Source organism: Sus scrofa, unplaced genomic scaffold (assembly GCF_000003025.6).
Source record: "Sus scrofa isolate TJ Tabasco breed Duroc unplaced genomic scaffold, Sscrofa11.1 Contig874, whole genome shotgun sequence".
Lineage (NCBI taxonomy): Eukaryota > Metazoa > Chordata > Mammalia > Artiodactyla > Suidae > Sus > Sus scrofa.
In genome coordinates this window covers 55618-68283 of record NW_018085336.1, presented here as the reverse complement: position 1 = coordinate 68283, position 12666 = coordinate 55618, and the positions used below count along the sequence as shown (strand labels likewise).

Genomic DNA, 12666 nt, shown 5'->3' with positions numbered 1-12666 from the left:
TCAGCAACACTCTTTCCTCTTTTTCAGTCGCTTCAAGGCATCTTTGATGTCTTTGTTCCTCAGACTGTATATCAAAGGGTTCAGCATGGGAATCACCAGAGTGTAGAACACTGCAGCAAATCTGTCAAGGCCAGAGGACCCACCAGAGCTGGAATTCAAATTGACAAAGATACCTGAGGTGTAGAAGAGGGTAACTGCTGTCAAGTGAGAAGCACAGGTGTTGAAAGCCTTGGACCAGCCTTTTGCGGAAGTGATCTTCATGATGGAGATGACAATGTAGACATAGGACATCATGATAACCAGGGCATTTATTATCCCAAAGATTACTGTAAATACAGCAGTCAAGACTCGAACAAAGAATGTGTCAGAGCAGGAAAGACCTAACATCAAGGGCATGTCACAGAAGAAGTGGTGGATGACATTAGGCCCACAGAAGTGGAGCTGAAGCACGGCACACACTTGGGACAGAGTAGCCGAGAGTCCAGCCATATAGGACCCCAGCACCATCCGACCACAGAGAGAGGGTGACATGATGGATGAATAGAGGAGTGGGTTACAAATGGCAGCATAGCGGTCATAAGCCATGACTGTCATGAGACCACACTCGCTCAGTCCCATGGTTGAAAACACAACGTATTGAATGGCACAACCCACAACGGTGATAGTTGGCTTTGCCTGGAAGAAGTCGTAGAGCATCTTGGGGGCTGTAGAGCTCACATAGCAGATGTCTATAAAGGACAGATTACTGAGGAAGAAGTACATGGGTATGTGGAGGTGGGAATCCATCCTTATCAGGACAATGAGACACAGATTCCAAGTCAGAGTCAAAATATATATCACCAGGAACACCACAAAGAGGGCTGCTCTGATGTGGGGAAAATCTGAGAATCCCAAGAGGACAAAAGCAGTGATATTCGTAGTATTTTCTCCCCCGGTCATTGGCTTTGTAGTCCTGAAGTCAGAAAAGAGACAAGAGAATGCACTGCTGACTCAGGTGAAAGGGTAACTTTACAAAGCTAATACATACCATGCATTCCCTCCATGGAGAACTGGAAAAGAAGAAAATGCTTCACGGTCTTCAGGTCAAGACTTCAGGTTTTTATCTTGAATTGTCAGCAAGAACCTTCTCAGTGCTTCGGGTTCTCCGTTATTTCATGAGGTCTCATGATCATTTATAACGAGATTTTAAAGTTTGACAGAAAAGTTTTAAGAAAGCAATATGAATTCTGTGATTATTATATAAAAAACTATATCATTGATTAAAATTATAGGTTTCAAAAAAGAGTGTGTATATATATATATATACATACATACATATGACATAGTCACTGTGCTGTACAGCAGAAATTGGCACATTATACCTCAAATATATGATAATATTAACTAATTAAGAGGTTTTTAATGACCTCTGATAATTCAGGGGATAACTGCTGCATTATAAAAGTACTGCATAAATAGCATCATTTCACAATAATTTTGAAAGAGCTCTTCCCTCCCAAATGACCATCTAGTTATAGTCTTATATTCTCTTCTTTTACTCATAAGAAAAATTGCACTGTTCATTATAACTTACCAAGAGTTTTGAAAATATATTCAATCAAACAGCTCCTACGTGGCCTAGGAATTTACACCATGATTTAGAATCCTGATAATATTTTGGAGGGACACAGTCTGTCTGCCCCAATAAGTTATGAAGAATTTCTTCTTAGGGAAGACTTCATACAAATTATCCCAAAGGGAAGCCAGTACAAATCACTATTGGCCCCAACTTTTGTCCTAATTGCAGGAATTTTTCATTTTACGAAGCAGCATCAAACTCTGGTTAAGGGTTAAGCATTTAGGTTTTTAGTTCAGAGTGTCATAATCAATACAGCAACATAGATTTCTCCTGACGTCAGTCCAACTCACCAGAAAATTAAAAAAAAAAACTAGTAACTATTCATAGGCAAGATACGAATGTTAAAATTCTAAAGCAAAGGATGAAGGTAGAGCATCCCCCCTGGGCCACAGAGTCCACGAAGGACCACATGAAAAGAATAGAGGAGCAGCTACACTCTGACCTCACTGCCCCTCCCCTCTGCTGCTTCAGGGCTCCACCAGAGTGGCCCCTCAGTGCCCAAGGTTTTCCACCAGATTGGACAGCACAGAAGAAGCAGATACATTTCTAGACACATACAACCTAGGAAAAATGAATCAGAAAAAAAAAAAAAACAGAACAGAAAGTCTGAACAGAACAATAACTAGCAAGGAGACTGAATCAGTAATCAGAAACCTCCCCACAAAGAAAAGCCCTGGACAAGAAGGCTTCATCGTAAATTGCACCCAACATTTAAGGAAGAATTAATGCCCAATCCTTTTCAAACTCTTCCCAAAAAACTGAAGAGAAAGGAACCTTTCCAAAGGCATTTTACAAAGCCAATATTACTTTGACGGCAAAGCAAGATAAGGACACTACCAGGGAAGAAAACTATGGGTCGTTATCCTGGGTTACTAGAGAAGTTTAAAGTCTCAACGAAATACTAGCAAACAAAATTCAGCAGCACATACAAAGGATCATACCATGACCAGGTAGGGTTCGTTCTTGGGATGCAAGAATGGGTCAACATACGCAAAGCAATAAATGTGACACATTACATCAACAGAATGAAATATAGAAAATCATAAAATCCTCTCAATAAATGCACTAAAAGCTTTGGACAAATTCAACTTGCAATCATGATCAAAACTCTCAACAAGTGAGGTAGGAGGAATTTACCTCAACATAGTAAAGGCCGTGAGAACATGCCTGCATCTAACATCACACTCAGTGGTAAATGATTGAAAGCTTTTCTCCTAAGACCAGAAATAAGACAAGGGTGACCACTGTGCACATTCCTACACAACATTATACTAGAAGTCCAAACCAGGCCAATCCAGCAAGAAGGAAGGAAGGAAGGAAGGAAGGAAGGAAGGAAGGAAGGAAGGAAGGAAGGAAGGAAGGAAGGAAGGAAGGAAAGAAGGGAGGAAGGGAGGGAGGGAGGAAGGAAGGAAGGAAGGAAGGAAGGAAGGAAGGAAGGAAGGAAGGAAGGAAGGAAGGGATAGATGGCATCAGAATTGAAATTTCTCCTGCTTGCAGATGATATGATTTTTTAATATAGACAGTCTTAAAGACTCCACTCAAAACCTGTCAGATTAAAGAATCCAAATATTGTCATGGAATCACAAATACCCTAAACAGACTAAATAATCCTGAGAAAGAGAACACAGCTGGAGGCATGAAGCTTCCTGACTTCTACCTCCTGGCTCTGTGACCCTTAGCAAGTTATTCACATTTCTGTGCCTTCGTTGCCTCATTTATCAATAGGGCTAATAGGATTTACCACCTCGGAGTTCCTGTTGAGACTCGCTGGTAACAAACCCATGAGGATGTGGGTTTCCATGAGGATGTGGGTTCGATCCTTGGCCCTTCTCAGTGGTTAAGGATCCTGTGTTGCCAAGAGCTGCAGTGTATGTCACAGACATGCCATTGTTGTGGTGTAGGCTGACAGCTGCAGCTCCAATGCCCTAGACCAGGATGTTCCATATGCCACAACTGCAGTCCTAAAAAATCAAAGATTTACTACCACATTAGGGGGTGGTGTTTCAGGGACTCAATGACCTAAAGACCTTAGCAAAACCTTTTCCAAATCGGACCTACTAAGGACATGGTCACTTGTGAGGTCATGCAGGGCACAAAATCAGCTCAAGAAAGCCAGGAATGTTGCTGGATGAAATAAACAATATTAGGTAAAAGAAGATTTAAAGGGACGGTTAGACCAACACTACCTGGGCTCAGAAGGGGGCTTCTCTGATATCTGTGTTACCCACGGTAGAGTCTCCAGACACCCACGTTCTCCAAAGGTAATTTCTTTAAGAGGTCAATGAAATTCTACATATTTGTTCATATTTTTATCAGCAACCTGTGTGTCTTAGCTGTACAGAAATTATGAATCAAAGCTGTATGTATAAATGGAAATCAGATGAATGATTAGTACATAAAAACAGATCTGCAACTAAACATATTGAATTATAAGAGTCCTTGGGTTGAATAAAGATGAACAGTGTAAATAAGCATGATTTGGTTTATTCTCCTGAAATTCATAAATTCTTAATCTTAACATTCAGTTAGCTTTTACCATACATTAAGCTATACAGACATGTCCTTCGATTCTAAATGATGACTTACCCCCAATTCACAGGTGGAAAACAGAAGGCTGCAGAGGTCAAGATTACATCCCCAAGACATGGCAGAACCAGAAGTCAACTGGTGTCCCTCACTCCAGAGTGACACCTGACATTTCAGGTCACAGATTCATATTTTCCAAGAAAGTGGGAGACAGAAAACTCCAGGAAGAGCCCGAAGTGGAGGGTGTGGACATAAGGGAGAAGGGATAGTGGAAGAAGGAGAAAGAGACTGAGGACGACCAACCTGGCTCCATGAAGGTCCAGCTGGAAGGCTCACATGGCTACAGAGAGAGCACAGAATCCACTATCTCTATGAATCTTGCCCTCTCACCTTGACTCAGGGCCCAGGAAGGCAGAGTTCTTGACAAAGGGTAAAATTGTGGATGTCTTTTGCAAACAGATTTTCCAGGTGGGCATGCTGCACTTCAGTATGGAGACTTTGGACCATGGACTTGGCTGTCCACTCAGCCAGAGAGATGCCCATATGAGAGCCTCTTCTATGTGTCATCAAGGGCAGAGTGAAAGCAAAAAGACAGTTGGGCAAGAACGCTCTCCAGGTACTTGCTCTCTGGAGTCAGGGTTGTCATGGAGATTTTGTCCCTTCTAATTTCATGTCCCACTTTGCCATGTCCCTCCTGATTCAGTTCCCCACTTCCCCTGTGGTCCTATCAAGGTCTCATAATTAGAGCTTTTCCTTTAACACCCTGAGAGTCATTTGAGCTGGAAGGGACATAGTGATCACCTAGGCCAATACCTTCAATTTCCAGGTGGAGACCTGAAGCCAGTGGAGTTAAAAGACTTGCCCAAGGTGAAACAGCTAGCTGGTGATAGTGTGAATATACTAAATCAGATATGTGGACACACCCTGCTTACAAAGCACCTTCATTTTAGATATATTCATACACATATCTCCTTTTTTTAATGTTTTATTGACTTTTGTTTTTTTCCCATTATACTAGGTTTACACTGTTCCGTCAAGTTCCTACTGTACAGCAAGTTGAACCAATCTCACACATGCTTATATATATATATATATATATATATATATATATATATATATATATATTCTTTGTCTTTTTCTCACATTTTCTTCCATCATGTTCCATCACAGGTGACTAATATTGTTTCCTATGCTATACCGCAGGATCATATTCCTTGTCCTCTCCAAATGCAGCAGTTTGCATCTATGAACCCCAAGCTCCCAGTCCATCCCACTCTCTTCCCTTCCCCCTTGGCATCCACAAGTCTATTCTCCAAGCCCATGAGTTTCTTTTCTGTGGAAAGATTCATTTGTGTCGTATAAGAGAACCCACATATAAGAGATATCATATGGTATTTGTCTTGCTCTTTCTGACTTGCTTCACTTAGGATGAGAGTCTCTCGTTCCATCCATGGTGCTGCAAGTGGCACTATTTTGGTCTTTTTACAGCTGAGTAGTGTTCCATTGCATGTGGAGGTTCCCAGGCTAGGGGTCTAATAGGAGCTGTAGTTGCCAGCCTACGCCACAGCCCCAGCAACGCCAGATCCGAGCCGTGGCAACGCCAGACCCTTAACCCACTGAGCAAGGCCAGGGATTGAACCCTCAACCTCATGGTTCCTAGTCAAATTCATTCACCGCTGAGCCACGATGGGAACTCCAAGGGTAGCTACTTTTAATCAGAATGCCATCCATCTTAGGGAGATGGTGATTTGGGTGTGTCCAAAACCCAGCTCTGTAGACTCTGCTTGGCCATGAAAGGTTTTAAAGGGAAAAAGGGAAGTAATCTCAGTTAATCCTTCAGATACGGAATCAGACTCCTTTGGTTCAGGGGAGGGCCACACATGTGGCACGTGGACGTTCCCTGGCCATGGATTGAACCCTCACCACAGCGGCGACCCAAGCCACTGCAGTGACAACACTGGATCCTTAACCTGCTGCACCACAAGGGAACTCCAGAGACCAGACTCCTCACCATCTCCCACTGCATGCATCTCCTGACCTTCAGGCTTGTCAACATCTTGTGATCTTTCCTTAGATGTGATCTCGTTCGCACAGCTGATTCGTGAGATTGCTGCAATGTGGAAGCTAAGGAAGAGATCTGATCATCTTCTAAGTTCTTCTTCTTCAGTTCTACCTCTTTGATCTATGGAAAGAAACTACAGGCTAGGCAAGGTATTGCTTGATCAAAAGATGTGAAAGGTGTGCTTGGGCCTGAGATGAGTAGAACGGGAAGGGGCCTGCTTTAAGGTTACTTATAATACATCTCTGCTACAAGGATGAAACAAAGGGGCTTCCTGCTGAGGGCCGCTTCCTGCAAAGAGCTTCTTACACACACACACACACACACACACACAAACACACACACACATTCTCACACACTGTTAAAGAGCAATGCTTAAGAAGATGTACCTATACCTGGGTGGGGGTGAGGTGGGCACACGACTTTCATTCACATTGCACTATTTCTTTGGCAGGTACTAACCCCTCACACACTCTCCCAGGTGTGCAACAATTCCTCTTCTCTCAACTGTGTCCCCGTGCAAACTCATGGAGAATTTGAAAAAGGCTTCAACTGTCTCTCCAGTTACAGTTGCTCAACAGAATGATTCATGTGACCTTGAAACTGAGACCCCCAAACAACTCTAAGAATCCACTGGCTCTCAAAGGGTAATATGTAAGCTAATAATATGCTTGAATCAGTGGGTCAAAGTTGGGAAATCTGGAAACTCAGCAGTCAGGAACACACCTTACTCTGTTTCTTAACCAAACAGCAAGGACCACAAATTTACATCCTCTTTCTGAAGACAAAAATTGGCGAGCCTTGACAACACTGCTGAGCCCACAGTCTGTTTCCTCTCCTACCCCTTCAGGTTACCTGGAAAGTATCGGCATTCCAATATCTCTAACCATTCTACTCCAACCATTATATAACGCCCATACCACCGTAAATTTCTAGGACATAAAACGTTGGCCACATTCTCTAGGAAGGAAAGTGCATTAGTTTTCCATCTTAGCTCTTTCTCTGCAACATGGACTATAAGTAAAGAACTCCATATGGCCATGAATTCTCATGCAAATCTCATCACATGAAAAATGTTAACGTTTGAAGAGGCCAAAGAAATTTGGTAGGATGCTCCTGTTGGGTATGTTCCCCAGCGGTAAATATTCCAAATTTAATGGGAGCGAGGCTTGAATCCCACAACATGAGAGATTACCAGGGACTGTGACATGGGTATTTGGATACCATCTCCAACAGAAATCCCCAATGGACACTAGATGCAAAAAATTACACCGGCGAACTCATAAGTAAATACCCCTGAAGGGACTGCATATATCATTCCATTCCTCGTCATGATTCAGATCACCTCCTCCTCCTTCCTCAGACTGCAGCTGGTGGAGATTCGGAGGTGACCAGAGACTTAGCAGACAATAACCACTGAAAGAGCCCTTAACACAAATGTAGGCTATCTCAGAGGAACCTCCACCGGAGGCACGATCAGGCCAATTGAACACTTTGTTTCTGTCCAATGGTATACTCCCTCTCTGGGTTCATTCTCATTCTGGTCAGAAACACAGAATGAACATTGGTCACAGTCATGTCTAGGTTATGCTGCATCACAGTATTTGGGAGGAAAGTCTTCTACAATCCTGGGACTTCTGTCACGTGGCTCTCCTTTAAGGTCATATCTAAGATTGAACAGACGTCATCTTGGGGGTAAAAAGGAAGCAACAAAGTTCTAAATCGTAATGACTCATGAATACTCGCTGACAGATGAGTAAATGTTGAAGCCACACCACAAATAGAATGAAAATAATGGGCCTCAAGGACTGAAAGATGTTTTGATTGTGCACTGTGATTCCGCTGTGGGTCCATTTTGGTATATTATCTGTGTCAAATTCAAACTTTTTCTCCAAGGCAGTGTGAATTTTGATATTCTCCACTCATATGAATATCATTGCATGGTAAAGTGATTCTAACAGGACAAACCTGTCAGACCTCACAATCTGTTACCTCAGCAACACTCTTTCCTCTTTTTCAGTCTCTTCCAGGCATCTTTGATGTCTTTGTTCCTCAGACTGTATATCAAAGGGTTCAACATAGGAATCACCACAGTGTAGAAGACTGCGGCAAATCTGTCAAGGCCAGAGGAACCACCAGAGCTGGAACTCAAATAGACAAAGATAATTGAGGTGTAGAAGAGGGTAACTGCTGTCAAGTGAGAAGCACAGGTGTTGAAAGCCTTGGACCAGCCTTTTGTGGAAGTGATCTTCATGACGGAGATGACAATGTAGACATAGGACATCATGATAACCAGGGCATTTAGTATCCCAAAGATCACTGTTAATACAAGAGTCAAGAGTTGTAAGAAGAACGTGTCAGAGCAGGAAAGAACCAATAGCTGAGGCATGTCACAGAAGAAGTGGTGGATGACATTAGGCCCACAGAAGTGGAGCTGAAGCATGGCACACACTTGGGACAGAGAAGCAGAGAGTCCAGCCATATAGGACCCCAGCACCATCCGACCACAGAGAGAGGGTGACATGGTTGATGAATAGAGGAGTGGGTTACAAATGGCAGCATAGCGGTCATAAGCCATGACTGTCATGAGACCACACTCGCTCAGTCCCATGGTTGAACACACAAAGTATTGAATGGCACAACCCACAACGGTGATAGTTGGCTTTGCCTGGAAGAAGTCGTAGAGCATCTTGGGGGCTGTAGAGCTCACATAGCAGATGTCTATAAAGGACAGATTTCTGAGGAAGAAGTACATGGGTGTGTGGAGGTGGGAATCCATCCTTATCAGGACAATGAGACACAGATTCCAAGTCAGAGTCAAAATATATATCACCAGGAACACCACAAAGAGGGCTGCTCTGATTTGGGGAAAATCTGAGAATCCCAAGAGGACAAAATCGGTGATATTCGTAGTATTTTCTCCCCTGGTCATTGGCTTTGTACTCCTGAAGTCAGAAAAGAGACAAGAGAATGCACTGCTGACTCAGGTGAAAGGGTAACTTTACAAAGCTAATACATACCATGCATTCCCTCCATGGAGAACTGGAAAAGAAGAAAATGCTTCACGGTCTTCAGGTCAAGACCTCAGGTTTTCATCTTGAATTGTCAGCAAGAACCTTCTCAGTGCTTCGGGTTCTCCGTTATTTCATGAGGTCTCATGATCATTTATAAAGAGATTTTAAAGTTTGACTGAAAAGTTTGAAGAAAGCATTATGAATTCTGTGATTATTATATAAAAGAATATATCATTGATTAAAATTATAGGTTTCAAAAAAGAGTGTATATATACATATGACAGAGTCACTGTGCTGTACAGCAGAAATTGGCACAACATTATACCTCATAGATATGATAAAATTAAATAATTAAGAGATTTTTTAAGGACCTCTGATAATTCAGGGGATAACTGCTGCATTATAAAAGTACTCCATAAGTAGCATCATTTCACAATAATTTTGAAAGAGCTCTTCTCTCCCAAATGACCATCTAGATATAGTCTTATATTCTCCTCTTTTACTCATAAGAAAAATTACTCTGTTTATACTACCTTCTCAAGATTCCTGCAAATGTATTCAATCAAACAGCTCCTACGTGGCCTAGGAAATTACAACTAGATTTAGAATCCTGATAATATTTTGGTGGGGCACAGTCTGTTTGCCCCAATATGTTATGAAAAAAGTCTTCTTAGGGAAGACTTCATACAAAATATCCCAAAGGGAAGCCAGTATGACTCACTACTGGCCTCAACTTTTGATCTAATTGCAGGAATTTTTCATTTTAGGAAGCAGCATCAAACTCTGGTTAAGGGTTAACAGTTTAGATTTTAAGTTCTGAGTGTCATAATCACTATAACAACATAGACTATTCCTGAATTCAGTCCTCCTCACCAGAAAATAAAAAAAAAAAAACTCTAGCAACTACTCATAGACAAGATACCAATGTTAAAATTCTAAAACAAAGGATGAAGGTAGAGCATCCCCCCTGGACCACAGAGTCCACGAAGGACCACATGAAAAGAATAGAGGAGCAGCTACACTCTGACCTCACTGCCCCTCCCCTCTGCTGCTTCAGGGCTCCACCAGAGTGGCCCCTCAGTGCCCAAGGTTTTCCATCACATTGGACAGCACAGAAGAAGCAGATACATTTCTAGACACATACAACCTAGGAAAACTGAATCAGAAAAACAGAATAGACAGTCTGAACAGAACAACAACTAGCAAGGAGACTGAATCAGTAATCAGAAACCTCCCCACAAAGAAAAGCCCTGGACAAGAAGGCTTCATCGTAAATTGCACCAAATATTTAAGGAAGAATTAATGCCAATCCTTTTCAAACTCTTCCCAAAAAACTGAAGAGAAAGGAACCTTTCCAAAGGCATTTTACAAAGCCAATATTACTTTGACGGCAAAGCAAGCTAACGACACTACCAGGGAAGAAAACTACGGGTCATTATCCTTGGTAACTAGAGATTTTTAAAGTCTCAGTGAAATACTAGCAAACAAAATTCAGCAGCACATACAAAGGATCATACCATGACCAGGTAGGGTTCGTTCTTGGGATGCAAGAATGGGTCAACATACGCAAAGCAATAAATGTGACACATTACATCAACAGAATGAAATATAGAAAATCATAAAATCCTCTCAATAAATGCACTAAAAGCTTTGGACAAATTCAACTTGCAATCATGATCAAAACTCTCAACAAGTGAGGTAGGAGGAATTTACCTCAGCATAGTAAAGACCGTGAGAACATGCCTGCATCTAACACCACACTCAGTGGTAAATGATTGAAAGCTTTTCTCCTAAGACCAGAAATAAGACAAGGGTGACCATGTACACATTCCTACACAACATTGTACTAGAAGTCCAAGCCAGGCCAATCCAGCAAGAAGGAAGGAAGGAAGGAAGGAAGGAAGGAAGGAAGGAAGGAAGGAAGGAAGGAAGGGATAGATGGCATCAGAATTGAAATTTCTCCTGCTTGCAGATGATATGATTTTTTAATATAGACAGTCTTAAAGACTCCACTCAAAACCTGTCAGATTAAACAAGCCAAATATTGTCATGGAATCACAAATACCCTAAACAGACTAAATAATCCTGAGAAAGAGAACACAGCTGGAGGCATGAAGCTTCCTGACTTCTACCTCCTGGCTCTGTGACCCTTAGCAAGTTATTCACATTTCTGTGCCTTCGTTGCCTCATTTATCAATAGGCGTAATAGGATTTACCACCTCGGAGTTCCTGCTGAGACTCAGTGATAACACACCCATGAGGATGTGGGTATCCATGAGGATGTGGGTTCGATCCTTGGCCCTTCTCAGTGGTTAAGGATCCTGTGTTGCCAAGAGCTGCAGTGTATGTCACAGACATGCCATTGCTGTGGTGTAGGCTGACATCTGCAGCTCCAATGCCCTAGACCAGGATGTTCCATATGCCACAGCTGCATTCCTAAAAAACAAAGATTTACCACCACATGGGGGGTGGTGTTTCAGGGACTCAATGACCTAAAGAGCTTATCAAACCTTTTCCAAATCGGACCTACTAAGGACATGGTCACTTGTGAGGTTGTGCAGGGCACAAAATCAGCTCAAGAAAGCCAGGAATGTTGCTGGATGAAAATAAACAATATTAGATAAAAGAAGATTTAAAGGGACGGGTATACCAACACTACCTGGGCTCAGAATGGGGCTTCTCTGATATCTGTGTTACCCACGGTAGAGTCTCCAGACACCCACGTTCTCCAAAGATAATTTCTTTAAGAGGTCAATGAAATTCTACATATTTGTTCATATCGTTATCAGCAACCTGCTTGACTTAGCTGTACAGAAATTATGAATCAAAGCTGTATGTTTAAATGGAAATCAGATGAATGATTAGTACATAAAAACAGATCTGCAACTAAACATATTGAATTCTAAGTGTCCTTGGGATGAATAAAGATGAACAGTGTAAATAAGCATGATTTGGTTTATTCTCCTGAAATTCAGTACATTCTTAATCTTAACATTCAGTTAGCTTTTACCATACATTAAGCTATACAGACATGTCCTTCGATTCTAAATAATGACTTACCCCCATTTTACAGGTGGAAAACAGAAGGCTGCACAGGTCAAGATTAATTCCCCAAGACACTGCAGAACCAGACGTCAACATGTGAACCTCACTCCAGAGTGACACCTGACATTTCAGGTCACAGATTCATATTTTCCAGGAAAGTGGGAGACAGAAAACTCCAGGAAGAGCCCGAAGTGGAGGGTGTGGACATAAGGGAGAAGGGATAGTGGAAGAAGGAGAAAAAGACTGAGGATGACAAACCTGGCTCCATGAAGGTCCAGCTGGAAGAATCACATGGCTACAGAGATAGCACAGAATCCACTGTTCTCTATGAATCTTGCCCTCTCACCTTGACTCGGGGCCCAGGAAGGCAGAGTTCTTGACAAAGAGTAAAATTGTGGATGTCT

The 12666-nt window shown here is 42.1% G+C and overlaps 2 protein-coding genes across 2 annotated transcripts; both read right to left on the bottom strand.

Annotated features, from left to right (window-relative positions):
- Nucleotides 1-939, bottom strand: LOC100623139 (olfactory receptor 5AN1-like). The gene has a single exon (XM_003353847.1). It carries the CDS (start codon nt 937-939, stop codon nt 1-3), a length of 939 nt encoding a protein of 312 aa, XP_003353895.1.
- A 7257-nt stretch (nt 940-8196) lies between these two features.
- Nucleotides 8197-9135, bottom strand: LOC100523228 (olfactory receptor 5AN1-like). Its single transcript, XM_021082437.1, has one exon. It carries the CDS (start codon nt 9133-9135, stop codon nt 8197-8199), a length of 939 nt encoding a protein of 312 aa, XP_020938096.1.
- Nucleotides 9136-12666: the final 3531 nt, after the last annotated feature.